General features: G+C 40.2%; 1 protein-coding gene across 3 annotated transcripts in view; it reads right to left on the bottom strand.

The window, feature by feature from the left end:
* Positions 1 to 18,506, bottom strand: part of LOC146989831 (transmembrane protein 266-like) — a 44,552-nt gene that overhangs the window by 10,713 nt on the left and 15,333 nt on the right. For all 3 annotated transcript variants that reach the window (XM_085764327.1, XM_085764344.1, XM_085764335.1), the window contains 2 exons: positions 2,785 to 2,939; positions 1,046 to 1,119 (listed from right to left, as the gene is read on the bottom strand). In XM_085764327.1, coding sequence (XP_085620453.1) covers positions 1,046 to 1,119; positions 2,785 to 2,939 — 229 coding nt within the window. The remainder of the gene's footprint in view (positions 1 to 1,045; positions 1,120 to 2,784; positions 2,940 to 18,506) is intronic.

Here is an 18,506-nt window from a genome sequence, read left to right as displayed (position 1 = left end):
CATCACAGGAATATGTCTAAAAGGATAGTTTACCCACTTAAGTATTTAGAGCTAATTTAGTCCTGCAAACCAATCATCCTTGATAGATCCAGCAAATGTGTTCCTTGATATTGATCTTTGACCTACAAAGGCACAACACTTGTCATTTGATCACCTATCAAATTCTACATTGTGTTCTGTGGATGCTGCTGGTTGAGCGACTCTTTCTTGAGCAGGGCCATTGATTTACACTCCAATTAGCATGGGATGTCGCGTATGGGTGGTCCTGCTAATCCATCATCTGGATCGCATGCTGGACAACAAAATGGGAAGCACAGAGGCTCCACCCTCATGTTTGAATGCTGTCTTCTGATTGGTGCAGAGGGGCCGCCTGTGATGAGTTCCATCTAATATGTAACACCATTCCCAGATGATTTCTTCCTCTATGATGTCAGTGGGCAAGGTGTTTGGATGGATCGTATAACTGTAACCCCATCCCTACTGCTCATTAAGCTCGGCTGTAATTATTGCTCCTGCTGGCTCAGTGGTAATTAATGTTTAGTTTAGGGCATTGGGGCTGAGGCTGTCAGGGTAACTGGTTTGCACTAGAGAGGCCTGTGGGCCAAATCATCCTCTCTCCATTTTGTTTTTTCATATTTCAGCCTGATGATAAGACATTATTTAATCAAACAATGCCTCGAATATATTAAGACTAATTACAATTATGGTTTAAATGATAGACACTTTCCGAGCCACGCCTTGAGGTAGCATTTCCGAGGCTAAGGCTAGATCTTGGCGATAGGCTGGAGGATAATGAGCAATAATTGAAATTAAATGGCAGCCACCTACTCTAGTTCCCTTAGGCCTGTGGTTTGCAATCCTGGAGACAAGACATAACCAAAACTTAAGGAACATTTAGTTTGGTTTAATTCAATCATGCATTAAAAAGAAATGCAGTGTGTCAGTTTAAATAACTGGGACCTTGAACACCTGAAGGAAATAGGAAAGACTTGTATTAATGGTGGTAGAAATAAAGTTTGTGGACACACGAAAGCACATGTCTTACCTCAGAAAAGAAGAGGGACAAGATGATAAGGCTGATCCAGTGGATAATGCTGGCAAATTGAAAAGCATTGGAAACTGTTGAGAGAGGAGAGATGTTAAGTTTTATAGAGGTGAAATAATCTAATAAATCAAGGTCTTCCATTATCTCTGAGGTGAGCATTCAAATTTATTCCGATTTTTAAAATTGACTCAAATTTTAATCTAACCACTTTGAGTTGGTGCCTTGGCCCCGTCACTGAGTGAAGATACAATCCATTGTTTTCTGTAATTAAGAAGCTGCAGAACAAAAAAACTTTTTCCTACCTGAATTCATTTTGAAGTTTCACCAATATCTCTACTCCTACTGCCCCTCTGTTTGATACTCTGTCAATCAGCATTTTTAGGTCTATCAATATCTCTGAGTCCATCCATCATTCTACAGCGCCAACCTGTATTTACCAATATCCTGCTCCACTAATCTCTCTGTGCATGCTCTCACTCACTCCCACCTTATTGCCCACTCCTCTCTTTGTCTTGCAGGACAGCAGCAGGCAAAGCACTAGATTACAACAGATCTGAAGTGACTAGAGACCTGCAGTCCCTGCAGCGAGACTCAGGTATCATCAGAGCTGGACGCTGGCCAGTAATCGATGGGGACGTGTGCTTGCTGCCATAGACAAGAGACTTGCTTCATTATCACCTCTCTCCATCACTCTCCATCACAACTGTTTACCATCCTGCTCAACCAGCGCCTCTCTGAGTGGCAAGGCTGCACACAGCAGTGATGGAAAGAGCGGACACTTAATACATACACATGATTGTGGCGGCACATGCGAGGCCACTGGTGAAAGAAGTAATCAGATCCTTCACTTTATGTATCAATACAACCATTTTCAAATCCTAGTTAACACAGTCAGGTAATTTTGTCTTGTCTTAATTTAAAGCCTCCAAAACCTCCACAAGATAAATCTAATCAAATTGGTCATTATATCATCACTGAAATATTGGATACATTAACTCTTTTTTATCAAACACTCATTTTAAATAAAACCATCTCTTAATTTTTGAAGGGGAACGCCTCTGGTCGAGTTACTCACAACGGATTATCTAAAATTTAACAAGGGGCACTGGGTATTGTGATGGTGGTTATGATAATGCTTATAATTATGATTGTGTTTATGATTATGATTGTGATTGTAATTATGATTATAAGCAAATGGATAAAATAAAAATGACATGTAACCTGTAAAATAAATGCAGTGGAGTGAAAAGTATATTTCTGTAGTATATTTCCTTCAGAACCGTGGCAAATCTGATGTAGAAAAGAAAACAGGATCGAGAAATATGTAAATGTCAAGGGTATGTGTGTAAATGTATGATGTCTGTTGTCACTTTTCAGGACTGGCACAATGGAATGAAGCAGACTACAACCAGACAAAAAACAGCTGCCATTCCTGAAATCTCATTATGCTGACCATGAAAAGGTACAAATTCTCTTATTTTGACACTGTTTATGTGTAGGTCACAGTGCATCAGCAGTTGAGTGAGTAAAAGATTTGGTTTATTGCTCAAGGACACTACAGTACATGATGCCATGCTGCTCCAGTGCAGCTGCTGCTCTGCTCTGTGTTGCCTCCCAGGTGGTTGTACGAGGCCTACGGGGTGAACTGCCGGACTTGCACACAAAAAACCTCCCTTATTAAAAAATAAATAATAAATAAATGTTAAAATAGGTTAAATAAATGTGTGCACACTATTTACATTGTAGGAGTTTGGTGTCTATGAGTAGCTCCAAAGACAGGAAAAGCACCACCAGGATGACACAGGCCACCAGGACACAGTTGAAGCCAGCGCTGAGCAGACAGACCTGCCACAGGGCCACTCGATGACCACAACAGGGCTTCAGCCAGTTGGACCTAAGGAGACAGAGCACAAGGAATGAGTTACAAATTAACCTAACATTAGCCTAATGAAAAATGAAGAAAAAACGTTGGTATGACCGAAAAGGCAGGCAGCCGAAACAGCACTGCGCATAGGCCGAAGCCAACTCGCAACAATGCAGCTTTGATTAAAGTAGTTATAGTAGCCTACTCTTTCTGACATCTACGACAAAGAGGAGTTTATAGTCTACTCTTTCTGACATCTTATTTTTTTGCCGCAGTCTGGCTGAGAATGAATGCTTGTGAGTCCCGCCGCATCGGGTCCAGGCTTCAACATCTGCGGACCAGACTGGGCTGGGTCTTTGAGAACTCTGGTACGAATGAAGCAGCTTAGAAACTGTGTATAGCTACAGGCGATCGTCGGCTATGAGTGGTTTTTTACATTCACAAGAACATGCAGAAATTAAAAAGGACCCAGCTTCTAAATGAGACCGGCTTTTATTTGCTCAAACTTGGAGGCAGACCCTGCCCAGTATAGGAGACCAAATTGAGACTTACTCTGGAGGGGCGGGGGGGGGGCACCTTGTTTATTGTCCCCCAGCACTTTTCAAAATAAACTGACGCCCTTGCTAGGCTACTGCATATTAAGAACATTTAGAACGGTATTGTGCAACAATTGAGATGGGGACCCCCCTGAATATTGGGTATTTCGCACACCGCAAATAGGTAAATGTAGATTTATAGCTGTATGATTCATTCATTGCACCGACCTCAGTTAAAGTTTATTATTACACAAGAAAAAAAGAACACATCAGAAAAGTAAGATGGGCTCATAAACAGATTGTTCTGACAACTAAACAAGATAGTTCACAATTTCATGTCATATTTCTGATATATATATATATATATATATTGAAAAATGTAGTGTAGTTTTTAATCAATATATTGCCTTGAAACAAGTAGCACTAATGAAAATAAACAAAGAGGTACAGAGCTACAATTAATAATCATCAGAGTGACAGAATGAGCTTGGCCAACAGAGGGCGGTAGTTTACACTTCTGAAAGATGATGTCTTTTTAAAAAAAAAATCCCAGCAAAGTTCAGTGAAAAAGGGTATAGGGTGGTCAGAGAGCACATTTTCAGAGACAGGGACAGTGAAGCTCTGTGAACTAGTGACTTGAACATCAGCTGTAAGTGTGACTGGAATACCGATGGACTCCTCTTCACATGGCAATGAAGGGAGTCACTGTAGAGGATGCTTCTTTCATGTTGTTTCATCAATGGCCTGGGACACCAGTTAAAGTGTGACATATAAGAAAATTCATGTAAATAAACACATTACTTAAAGAGTAAATTGATTTTCTTTAATGTTGGTAAGATGCTCCATATTTAAGAGAAAATATAAGGCAAATATTTTTAAGACTGGAAAAACAAAAGCTTCATCCTGCCAAGCAGTGTGAAAGAATCCAGCATTTAGGCCATTAAAGTGTTTGGCAAGGTGGCTCAATGCTATTTTGAAATAGTGGGCTAGTCTTACAGACCGACTACTACAAGGGCTGACAGTCGGAGCTGAGAGAAACAATGCCTCTCACCAGCTCTCCAGCTGGAGTGGAAAGTTGGCTCTGCCCACTACCTTTCCCTTCGCCCCATGCACTGGCATGGAGGAGACAGACATTGGCAGAGCATTTCCCTCCTCTGATCATGTCTTCATTCTTTGGCGTGGAGCTAACACGAGCTGCAACAGTAGCAAAATGGCTCCATTTTCACTGTGGCTGCCAAACTGATTATGCTGCACTCATCACTGAAGAATTTGAATATTTGATCTGTTTTAATACCAGTTACAGCCTATAACCGTTTTTCTGTATTAGTTTTTCTGATTAGAATTTGTCATTAATTTAAGCAAATTGCATTGTTTTTGGACATGTGAGGAAAGGAGTGAATAAATCTGCTCAAAAATCACTCCTATCATTATTATATCATTACCTCAAAGAATTATGAGAAGAAACAATACAAGTGTTACAGTTTATAGAGATTTAACTATATGCCAGTTTCCTTCTACTAAAAAGTAGATGTTGTGGGATAATATGAGGTGGGAGATTTCTTGGCTGGCTCCTTTACAAGCACAACACACATGGAGCATTTACTAGTAGTAGATTCAGTGCTGTGTTACAACTACCCCAATAGGGAGACTTTTTTTTTAAGTGTCACCTCCTCATTTCTGACATAGTATATGCTCCTGCTCACCGGCCACACGTGTCTTTTTTATTTCACATGTCTGGCTCTTTGGTTACAATGGGAAATGTTCACAGCCTGAGCATAAGACAAAGTGCATTGCTAAAGATTAAAACGGCATAGTAACATATTTATGTCACACTGAGGAAAATGTTTACAGCAGCAGCCTGTCAAGATGACCACACCACCCTCCCACTGGTTTCTCAGAAGGAAGTATTTGTTCAAGGCTGGAATGGGCAGAGCCGCCATCATGTAAACAATGCATGGCTAATCTAATAAAGGCATAATCGTGCTGAGAGCAATCATCTTCTTGGCTTTGGGTGGAATGGCACAAGCAGGCGAGCTCCAGATAGCGTAGAATCTGCTCCACCGGAGTCTTGGCGAGACTCTGCGGATGCCAGGGACTGTACCATCTTGTGCACCTGTCTACATGCCAGGACACCTGAGCGTCTTGTCTACGAGAAACAAACCAGCAGTTCACTTTATACATTACACAGTCACTGATGTGAACAGCCTCTAATATACAGTAGTCATTTTTAAATAAAATGACTATTCAGAAGAAAGTCCTATATTGTCGATATTCATCTCAACAGTACATCTGTAGTAGTTAATTTCTCATGCATGCCGATCACAGCCAACAGCATATGTTACCAAACTTAAAGGAGCGAGAATTTAAGAAAACACAAGCTGCTACATTTCATCCTTGATTTCCCCCACGGCATTCATGTGCCACAAATAATAGAGGATGAGATATGAAGCAGTTGAGAATATCAGGGAGATTATATCGTTCAAACACAAAGATAATGTGTCCGTGAGAAAATCAAGGAAACAATGACTATGGGTGTGTGTGTGTGTGTGTGATCTTCAGCTTTTCATCCAAATGTTTTTGTGACTGTGACTGAAATGTTCCACCAGCGCAGTTGGAAGTCAGTGCCTTGCTGAAGGCCACCTTGACAGTAGTGGGTGAAGGTGAGGAGAGTTACTCATTCACCCCCTCAACTGAAATTTTCCATTAAACTCTGGGGATATGCACAAGTCAACCCTCCATTAACAACCTTCTCTAACCTTTACAGATTCATGATTTCTCTCAACAGCACAGTATTTACCTAAACATGTTCCTTTAGACCCGGTCATCTGGTCATAGTGAGTGGAATCTATTGTAATAGTGTATATTAGAAAATAAAAGAAGATCATCAGAAATAGTAGTTTCTTGTTGAGTGAGATGGTGCATGTAAAGCTGGAGGGCGATTTTGGAATATGTTTTAAAAATATATATATATATATATATATATATATATACACACAAAAGAAAATGTGCTGCGGGTCTGCCATGCATTTGAGTCATCCAAACATTTCACTGGTTCAAACAACCTCCATTTCCTGATCTTATGGGTTAGCAGACCTCTACCATATGATTAGACGGTCTGTCAAAGTGCATCTTATATCAAATGGTCTCACGCATCATTCAACCACTGCAGGGAAGCAAAGGATAAGAAAAAAATTCCAGAACAATAAAACTCCTTGAGGGGAGTTGTAAAAAGATGTGGTAAAAGTGAAATACTCCACTCACAAACTTTATAAGGGCACATTCTCATCAAGCATTAATGGCTGCAGGAATCATGTTATAGTGCAGCCAATCACAGTGAACTTCCCTGACTGTCTTTAAAGGGACTCCTATAACAGAGCCATGGTCCCTACTTTAAAGTTCCTCAGCAGTAGCTACGACTAAACCCACAAACCACCTAATGAAACAATCTTAAATGGCTGTTTAATGTCTCTCAGTGCAGTTTAAAAGAATGTCAAACACAGTTTTTAAACACTTTGGAGATTAAGAATGGGGCTGAATGTGTTACACACTGTCTTCTGTGTATTTATAGAGATAATTTCACTAATAACTAAGTTTTAGTTGAGTGTCTTTTTTTGTTTTACCTTTTGGCAGAACCAGACAACAGTTTCCAGGCTGTATGTTAAGTTAGGCTATAGGTTTTATCTTGATTTCATGATATAGACAAATAGTAGAGTTGGTCTTCTTATTTTGGTCTTGGCAATATTTCCCAAAATATCTTATTATTCCTTTAAATCATTGGTGAACAAGGACTTTCCCACTTATCCATCCACTAACTAAGAGAAAAGACAAAAGGTTAAAATACGGTTCATATCTGAAGATGATTGAAAACAAACACATTATATAGTGTGGAATATTTTTATGCATTATGCATTATTATTGCATAGAAAGCGATGAACACACATACTGTATTTTTTCATTGAACATAAATTGATAGCTCAGCCTTAAATGTGGCTATGACAGATGATTTAATAGTATTCTTTGATCCAAATATGTTAATTTAATGTAACTTCTCTGCATGGATCATTGGATCAGTTTTTCTAATTCTGGGTCTATTGTTAAAAGCGAACAGTGTGTAGTTTTTTTTACTTTCTAGCGATTCAACGTTCTGTGTTTCCCAACAAATATTATGACAATATTATGAGTAACAATGTTGATGCAAGCTGTCTTTAAGTGTTTAAACTGGCTCCTGTGGCAGTGACCTTATTCACATCTGCTTCACATCTGCTATATCTGCTATATCTGCTAATGTAGCTTTTTTAGGGCTTGGAGAGAGTGATTTTAGTGCTTTTGTGAACTGGGTGCTTTTGCAGGTTGAACTTGCCTGACTGATCTTAAATTTGGGCATGTTTATCTGCTGAATGAACAGTTTAAGAGATGTATTTTAGCTGCTGGCAATGTGGGTTTAGTCAAGTTTAATCTGTCCCTCACACAATCAAACACAAGTTACTATTACTAAACAAAATACTCTTCAACAAAACAACTCTGCCACTATCCATCTGTGGCTGTAGTTCTACTAGTAGAAGTTGGCAACTCTACACACATATTTAGCAGGCATTTAAAAAAATCCATCAGCAGTTGCTGTGTGTAAATGGCACCAAGAGAGCCTGCACAGAAAGCTGCCTGGGCCGGGAGAAACCGTCAGGAGTTGCTGCAGGGATGGATAGTGGCAGCTGGATGAAATCGGTCTGTTTACCAGCCTTGTGTCCACTGAAGCTCCTGGCACCTCACTGTGGCAAGGATGTTTGTTTGTTTCTTATTTTATGGGGATAAAAGAGGCTTTTGAACCTCAGAGCCAATGAGAAGCATCACAGTTTTTGCTGCATTCACCTCACCTCAGACATCAGAGTTTCACCCTTGCAAACGTCACAGTTGTTCTAGCGGCTCTGGCAGACTGCCACCAGATGCCACAGTGTTTGAGCTTCCTCTGCTCACCATACAGTATCTCCTTAATTAAAGTCCACACACACTTACGTTCTTTCTCAATAGCTTTGATGCAAATTACGCATCAGCGTCATCTCATCCTTCATTCGCACACTCAGAGCAGAGAATGCATTTCTCATGACACCAATTTGACTGTACAAAAGCCTCTAAAATAATCAAAACCTTGTTTACAATTAAACCAATTTTATCTAATGTTTCAAGACTCGAGACACCAAATGATTTGATAGTTTGATGGAAAAAAAAAACCCTGCCTGACTTTAGAAAAACTTCAGACAAATAACTATTTCCTGTTTTAACAGTGCATTAGTTTACTCTGCTTTCAGCAGATTACTAAACAGATTACTGCACTGTCACTTTAGAACAGTGTGAGAAAATGTATGAAAGACAGAACAGCCTATGATTTAGAACAAAGTTTATCCAAAACATTACTACGATGAGAAAGGTGTTTAGCATTTTTCAATGCAGTGTTTCTCTTTGGAGCAGATATGTGGTACTTTGCATGTTACGTGTGTGATCTTTGGATTTGTGTGTAGAATTTTGAGAAAAATAATAACTAGCTTAGAAAATATGTGAAATAAGTGTAGAATAATTACATGGATGATTAACGTGGAACTATGCATTCAAAATACAGACAATGAAAAATATGCTGTCAAAGTTACAGCATCAAGAAAATTCATAACATATACAGTATGTATATTTTTACTTGTTTGAATATTGAATAAGAGAGTGAACTATGTGTGGATATAACACAAGTCTGTACTATAACATACTAATGTGTGTGTGGAACTGATCAGCTGATTTGAGAACTGTATTACTATACTGTATTACTGTGACGAGAATGATCTTTCTGATGTGTTGATTGCATCAGTGTGATTGAGAGAAACCTTCTCAAGTGTATTTGTGGTTTCAAAAAGGAAAATAGAACAATCCCGCCCCTAAAATGCTCCTTTTTAAGCACAGCATCTAGTAACAGCGCCCCACTTGTTCACAGTGCTATGTAAGGTAACATCCTTGCCAATGAGTCAACACGGCAATAAACCTGTGAGTTTCAATCTGCCTGGCATCCATAACATGCCTCTTCTTTTCACAGGCAAAAAGCCAGTGCATCACACACACACACACACACACACACACACACACACACACACACACACACACACACACACACACACACACACACACACACACACACACACACACACACACACACACACACACACTCACACTATGTGGATGTGAGTTCACAGCGAGTGTGAAGACTCAGATTTTGGTATAAGAGACAAATAGAGGCTAAATGCAGTGAATGTGTGTGTCCTTACTTCATGTCATGCCAAAACTAGCCTAGCCCAGAGGGGACGCAGTCAGACACTGCTGGTGACACATGCAGTATATTAATGAGTCTTATTAAAGCAAGAGAACAGTAACAAATGTTGTTTCCCTGACCCACTCGGCCCTGACGGCCTGACAGAACCACCTGGCCCAAGTCACCAATAGACAAGCACATACAATGGACAAGGTCACCTCCCAAACTGGTTGTTTTCAAACTTGTTTCGGCTTCGCACATTTTCACATTGACATTTTGCACAACTGAAATCTGATTTAGCAAATGACTCTCTGTTCTTTCTTCATTTGCTCTCCTGATTCCACTGTTTTCTCTTTCCACCTCATCTATTTCTCTATATTCTTTCCTCTGCCAGTGCGAATTGAGCAGGTTGATATAGCTGTCAGTGTTTCCCACTGCTGCTGAGATTGAGTGGAGCTGGACAGGGAAACAGAGGAGGGAGATTAAATCAGGGGAAGTAATCGATACCAGCACGTTGAGTGAGCCACCAAACACTGGGACTGTCAGACTCACAGCACCTGATGGTCTCATCAGATAAAGTACTCCACTGGAGTGGAAGGGGAGATATTGCTTAAACATTTATTCAGCTTTAGTCGAATAGACAGCAATAGAGAACAAGTCCAACAAGAATTTCTATATCAACTTTTTTTTTATTTTTTTTTTACCTCACTTCTTATTCCATCATGTTGGTGTATCACCAGCAAGCAACTACAAGTCTATTTAAAGGAACACGGCTTGCACAGTTGCTCGACGTATATACAGTAGTACATTAACATAGTACATCAGGACTTTTATTTTGTCTCTCTTGTTACAATTACAAGTGTATTTCCAAGCTAAATCTGCTGATGGCAAATTCAATCACACCTGACAAATATGACAAAGCAGAGACCAGACAGGCACTATCTCATCCTCCCCTAGAGACATATGTGTCTCCAGCAGGCTCCACATTTCAACAACCAGTGCACTCACTCACAAACACACACTCACACACACAATACTTCATGCTAAAGCAAGCATGGAAAAGGGGGAGTACCAACTAAGCATAAAATACATGCTGAGTTTCCCTGATGCTGTCAGATTGCAGGTAATTAATTTTACATTTGAAAGGTTCCCCATTACCAATGCCTGTGCACCACTGATCACAACACATCAGCAGGGAAGAGGCAAACCCCCAAACTCCTGCAGCATTTTCATGGGAAACACAACCAAGAGAAATATATGACTGACTTTGGAGTCAAATCTAAATATGTGAGGTAGCTGACTGACTTCTGCTCAGATATAGCAGGTTTTGTTTATTGAAACTTTCTGTCAGCAGCTAAAAATAAATTATACAGGCGAATTATTAGCACAATATTAACCTTCTCGCATCAACAATATTGTCAGGAAAGCAGAGTATTGATTCAAATGGCTCATTTGCTTATGTGCAGCAGTTGCATAACAACTTCTTAGTCTAATTCCAAGTCATGCCAGCAGCAACCATGGTAGTATAGTGTAGATGTGTAGATGTGTAGATGTGTAGATGTGTAGATGTATAGATGTATAGATAGATGTATAGATAGATAGATGTATAGATAGATGTATAGATAGATAGATGTATAGATAGATGTATAGATAGATAGATGTATAGATGTATAGATAGATAGATAGATGTATAGATAGATAGATAGATGTATAGATGTATAGATGTATAGATGTATAGATGTATAGATAGATGTATAGATAGATGTATAGATAGATGTATAGATAGATGTATAGATAGATGGATAGATAGATAGATAGATAGATAGATAGATAGATAGATAGATAGATAGATAGATAGATAGATAGATAGATAGATAGATAGATAGATAGATAGATAGATAGATAGATAGATAGATAGATAGATAGATAGATAGATAGATAGATAGATAGATAGATAGATAGATAGATAGATAGATAGATAGATAGATAGATAGATAGATAGATAGATAGATACCACTATAGGGATTTACTGTGAGCAGCTCCTGAACACCACAACAGTCAACAAAGGCAACTGGTGTTCAGCTTTTCCTCTCAGTCCTGTGGGAGCGCTGGGGAAAGACTAATTTGTATGTTGCAAGGGGACAGGAAGGTCAATGTCCACATTCTGTATTCTGTGAGTGTATATTGCATGTGTGCATTCACATGTGCACAGCCAGTCAGAGCCAGCTTCGATCGGGCTACTCCCACTATAGACTGCAGTTAGTTATGGATCTCAACTGAGGTGACTGAGCTGAGTAAATATATAGCTCATTTAAATGCAGCAAAATAAAAGACTGAACTTTGACTGTACAGGCAAGGAAGACTAATGACACATCTGATCATTTTAGCTGGATTGTGCCATTAAAACATACGTAGATATATAAATGTTACATTAAATAAACTAGGAAGGACATTGGCAGAGAAGATGATAAATTGCAGAGTTCATTATATCACATACAATTTAAATGACCAAATGGAATGGCTGCATAATAATACACATAAAAGGTTTATCCACTTGTTCTGAAGAGATACAAAAACAACCAATATGACAAACAGTGAACATTTGGTATCTAAACTACATGGGGCTGGAGTCTGGAAGAGTTAAGAAAAACTGGTTTAGGCCACAAAAGCCAAGTGTCAGAACCAGTTTCACCACTAAACCATGGACATAATTATGTGAATAGGGCTATACTTGAATTTTTCCATTGACAACTTTCTAAATTTTGCAAATGGGCCAGCTGTATTTCCAAAATGGAACATTTGGACCCTTGGCCTAAAGCTAGTGGGTGGCATAGGGTTGGAGCCCCTGTCCCCCACCCCGCCCCCTCTGCTCACTACAGATTTAGATGAACCATCTGGTGTTGGTACCTAACTCTGGACTCCTTGCACATTTGGAACAGCCATCTCAGCAACATATGCTTCTGTCTCAGCGTCTGGCAACCACATACCCATCACTGGGATGGGATGTGACATCCTTCCAATGCTCAGGTGTGCACTTGTAATGGCAGTGGGAGGTTGGCGGTGGTCTTTTGAGCTAGTCTGGCAACTTGCTTTCACAGGGTTTTTTTTTTTTACCCAGGTGTTATCCCTTCTCTTCTGACTCTAATAAGCTCAGTTAGTTTCCCCTTTTCCTTGTCACCCTGTCAGCATCACACTCTGGATTGTGACCACTTTATTACACCTTTTCATGTGCACATCAGATGTTGGGTTGTACTGTATATTCAGGCTGTGAGCAGGTATTGCTGCAACAGTCAGGTGTGTTGCTAAAAGGCATAACAGAGTTTGTTAAATGGTATTTTCGGTTAGTGTTAAATGTTATTTTTTAAAATGGTATTTAAGCTCCAGGCTATTTATCCTTTAAACAGAGTTGTCAGTGTAGTGTTTATGCTGCATGATGCCTGCGTGGCCTGAAAAGCTTTACGTTTTTCTACCTAGACCTTTTAATTTTGTTTGTAGTTAGCCCATTTTTAAATTGGTCAGGTCAAAATGTGTTTGTCCAGTGCTACAGTATTTTAGTCTTATGAAGAAATAAGATTCATGTTTTAGATTTTCCAATTTAGAAAACAATTAATTCAATGTAAACTTTCCAAACCTAAAACAAAATAATTTTTTTTCTGACTAAAGGAAGTACCTTTTCACATAACATGGAACCTAATTTCTAAATTTTATTTCACTTTTGTGACTGGCCCAGTTATCATCAGGAACTACTCAACTGCCAGTTTAAACCATCAATGGAAGCTAGAGATGAGGCCAAGACCCCTCCCCCTTTCAACAAAGCCACACACCAGCAGCCGTCTACACAAATACAAGCTGAAATGCACCAAAAGAACCCTTCAACCTAAAAAAACAAAAAAACAAACAAAAGCAGCTTGATGACTAGGGGGAGAGTGGGCGGCCATGAAAGTGCTGAACACAAGCCCATGCCACCTTGGTCCTCCCAGCATTTTTCCTAGACAGGAAGATGGATGAGCCCAAAGCTATTAATAACTACACTCCACTTACCATGGCGCCAAAACTGCTAACACTGCAACTGCCCCCTGATGCTAGCTAGAACAACCACCTCCCACAATGTCGCCCACATCTCTCCTGATAGGAACATAGTGTTAGGCAACAATACAGTAAATGGGTGCTGGAAATCTCCAACCTGTCCACCTATCTTCACCTTCACCATCAAACCATGAACCTCGAGGCTCCTGGGGGCTTGTAAAGGTGCCTCTGGTAGTCACCGTGAAAATAATAAAATATGGGATGTAATGCACTAATATGACATTAGTGCATTACAAAAAAAAGCCGTCAGCAGGCTTTTCAGGGTCTGCTGACGGCTTTTAGTTGAGTTACAGCACAGATTAGTTTTCAGCATGAGAAGGTACACATTCTATGAAACCAATTACAGAAATAGATAGAGCAGGACGAGATAGTGAGTGCAAAAAAAGGCAAAGAAACAAAGGAAATGGAAGGAGACCCAGAAAAAGGAAGAAACTGAGGAATATGTAGAAATGTGGTGAATGAGAGAGAACGAAGAGAAGAGCTTCTAAATGTGCAGAAGCATCAATGAAGGACCACTATTGTTCCTAATGATGTGTGACAGCCCAGTAAAACTGGAATATGAAGTGAACCATGATTACAGAGAATTAGATAACAACCACTACACAGTGCAGTGAGAAAGCTCGTCAGGCCTGGCCTTGTTTCCCCTCTTTCTTTCTAAATGTATAAATACTCTATGTGCGTGCATGTGTGTGTGTGTGAGAGAGAGAGAGAGAGAGAGAGAGAGAGAGGGACGCAGTGTGTGAGTGACTACTTTGCCATCATGTGAAGTGAGGGCAGCTCACCATATAAGAAATAGCAGTAAGATCAGCTCCACCTTCACAATGCTAAAGGCTATGATATGCAAACATGGCTGACAGTAGGTGCTTCATCACACAGTGGCAGCTTGACACAGGAGCCTTTTCTCTTGATTAATCCCCTTCGCTTGCTTCCCGCTATGAAACACGCTGCAGCCTTACAGTATGGGCAAAGCACAATAGCACAAAGCTCTGTTTGATAAACACAATTACTGCCTTTGAGTTTTCTCCTGCTCACAATACACAACATGTAAATACGCGCTGTGTATTTTTTCTTGCAATTATTCTATTTCAGGCAACTTTTACTACTTTTTTTTTTAAAACATGCTACAAGCAGTTTAATTACACATTACAACAGAGAAGTTTGCATATGATTTTTATTTACACCCAATTTCTTTCTGGAAGTAGATGAGAAAGGGTCTGCTGACGGCGAGACATTTCCCAAACTACCCGGTAAAAACAATCTTCCACTCCTCACCCAATGAACTGTCACCATGTTGATGAAAAACCTCTACCGTGGTTGTGACATTCTTAGTTTCAGGAGAACACGTGACAGTTCTGCCAAACATCACTTCAGAGCACGCCTTAACATTCTCCCATGCATAGCTTCCTCCAGGATGCCCCTTCACTATCTCAGGAAACCAATGAGCCAGCTAATGCAGGCTGGTGGCGGGTGGGAGGTGGAGCAATCCACTTTTCCAGGTATAGTCAGCAGGGCAGCCAATAGATTCTTTAGATATACATTTTCATTTTGATGGCTGTGGATTCCCATCCCACCACTGCATCTTTCCTCCTCTCAACTTCACTTCATCATTCAACATGCTCATAAAAAAAGTTTCATTTCCTCAGCCTCATTTCCCTAAAGGTGACTTTTGCAATCTGTCTCTCTGTTAGATGCGCTCCAGCTTTTCCTACAGGCATCCTGAAAGTGAGCACACATACAGTACATGGGCCTGATGGTGCTTACATGCCGTTATGACTCAACAAAGTCAGCTCACAGGTAAGCCAATCTGAAAGTGCTGATTTAGTAAGTAACCCGCCCACTGCTGCATAAAACTTGTAAAAACGTGATGATGGTGCATGGGTGTGGCCTTCGTGAATGTCATCTAAGGAGGGTAATGGCCGCTGACTGTTTGAGAGGTAGATCGATACGGTAATGAGGAGACAGAGGCACCAGCGTAATCACCGAAAGCCCAGCGGTGCTGAAATCCACAGAATAAAACAGAGGGAGGGACCTGGAAGGAATCAGACTGACTGACACATTCAGTGAGACGCTCTCTTGCTACATCGCCCTGATTTTAATGACATGGCCTTAATGTCAGAGGAGGCGTCTTCTCCTCTTAAACTCACACTTTTTCTTTTTCACTACTGATTTCTCACCAATTGAAAGTGCTGTATATTCCCTCTCAGGTCAAATCTCACAGGTCTGTGAGGCCTATAAACAGCAGTGTTCCTCTATAGTTCACCTCTATTATAACAAACCAAGAGCTATAGGAACATCCTAATGAAAGTTTCCAATACAAGGCCAGACACAAGGCCTGATAATGGTGATTAATGAGAAGGATTAGTAGTAGCATTTAAGGTATACTAAAGATGTAATACACACATTACGGGGGCTCATGCCTGGTGGATTTAAATGGAATTTCATTAAAGCTAAAAGAAAGAATGATGACTTTTACAACTCCCACTGGCAGCATTTTTACAGCCAGACATTTCGCACTAATGACTTGAATATGAAATAGTGACCCCATCGCACTAAGCACAGTTTGAGCAAATTGAGCTCACTGGTAAAATAACCCTCACTGCAGTGACTGGTAAATCTGTTGTTAGAGCTTCTTGTAGCAGGGGTGCGCACAGTTTTTCAGCCTCCGAGACCAGAAGGAGAAATTTAGTCTCTTGCCCTTGGACGCGAGCTCATTTAAACATACTGGTAGTCTTGTTTTTGTAATTACTCAACAACAGCAGGCCTGTGACCCAGTTATTGTATAAATCATACTTTCAGCTGGTATACAGGTATTTTACAAGTTGAGCTACGATTTAAAAAAAAAAAGGCTGTATGCATGATTCATTACTGTACACTAAAGTTATTCCAAACAGCACAAATCCAACACAGTGAGTGAATGGCATCAGCTCACCATCTCATTATCTCATTCGTTCTGCATACAGGGATGGACATGCATGCCATCACGTACCCTGATATACGACAGGACACATGAAGGGTGTTCTGGTTGTGATACAAGCACAGTGTGAGTGTCAGCATCGCCTACTGCACTGTTGACGGTGCGTCTGTGACGTCCATCTGTTTCTGGCCATGACTGGCTAACTGAAGGGAACCAATGGAGTGAGACCTGATTTGGTGTCAAACGGAGGACTTGGATGAGTCGCCGTGTATGGATATGGTACGTGTGTGTGTGTGTGTGTGTGTGTGTGTGTGTGTGTGTGTGTGTGTGTGTGTTGGAGCCTGTACTACAGCTTATGGTGTTTATGTGCATCCTAGTGAGAGCTTGTGCTAAGAGCCAGGTTTGAGTCACAGTTGCTGGACAGAATGAGGAGACTGGACAAGGAGTAGGTTTTGCATGGTGGAAAATAAAAATCTGTTAATATGGTGACTAATCAAAAGGACAGCTGTGATGTGACCTCATATCCATATGCCATACCAGCATTTCACACAGTCATGTTAAGGCAGAAAAGAAATAGCAGCTCATAAGTTTAACGTGACTTCAACCATAATTACTATGCAGACACTCATGTCTAAACCAACAATACTTATGTTTCCTCTTTTTTTTGATATTTTCATTGTCTATAAAATTCATCTATATCATTTTGCATACTGGTGCTTTATAATAATTCTACTAAACGTATCTAATTAACTTAAGGCTTAGTCAGTTTGGTCCCATAAGCCTTAAGTTCTATATTGTACAGGGTGCACTAGAGGCTAGAGAAGTGCCTCATCATCATGCATCCAAATTCTCAGTTAGAGAAAAAAGGTCTGCATTGCTCAATTATAAAAACACAAAGTGATGTCACATAATAATCATAAACATCACTGGCTGAATGGTCAAATCCTGATTTTATAACCACACAGTGTTGTCTGACAAAATCAACAAACACACAAAGTAAGGACAAAGCTGTGATTTCAGCTAAATTTATAAAACACAGTCTGGAGACCACAGAGTCTGTCAGGGCCCAGCTGGTGCAGTCCAAATCTGTACGTCAGTCAAGAACAATTTGATCATTTTTAATTTTAATCAATCAGCATCAGTGATGTAATTGAAAGTGTGTAAGGAAACAACATTAAACAGCCTCCTTCTGATCATACATGTGACACAAAACACAGTAACTGTCTGTGACATCATGTATAGTCAGAACAAAAGACTTACAAGAAATTAAGTGTGCAATATTATCGGCTCCTGGCTCGTTCGCTGTAAAATGTCACTTACAATAAAGGCTCCTGCTGTCAGCAGGCAGGAGGAGGGAGGGTGGGTACTTTGTCTGAAATGATGAATTGATCTTGGTTAACTTATGGATGCTGGACAACCCAGAGGTTGTCACTTAATGATAAATCGACGTAATACCGAGCAACGGGGACAGCAAGTCAAGGACTTGGGGAGGGAGACTTAACACATGATGGATGATAATCATGCATACTATGTGGCATTTATGCAAGTGTGATGGGACGTGTGTGCGTGTGTGCGTGTGTGTGTGTGTGTGTGAGAGAGAGAGAGAGAGAGAGAGCAAGAGAGAGAGAGTGCGTGTTTGTGTGGTAGATGGTCTTAACAAGGAAAATATTGTTCATGTCAAGAACACACTGACATCCCAGTGACTCTACCATGGACATGTGTAGACATACACAGTGTACTGTACCTGTTTCAGTTTACATGGGTCCGAGGCCAGAAAT

Source organism: Trachurus japonicus, chromosome 3 (assembly GCF_045865225.1).
Source record: "Trachurus japonicus isolate A0001 chromosome 3, Traja_1.0".
Taxonomy (NCBI): Eukaryota; Metazoa; Chordata; class Actinopteri; order Carangiformes; family Carangidae; genus Trachurus; species Trachurus japonicus.
This window is presented reverse-complemented; position numbering and strand designations above follow the sequence as displayed.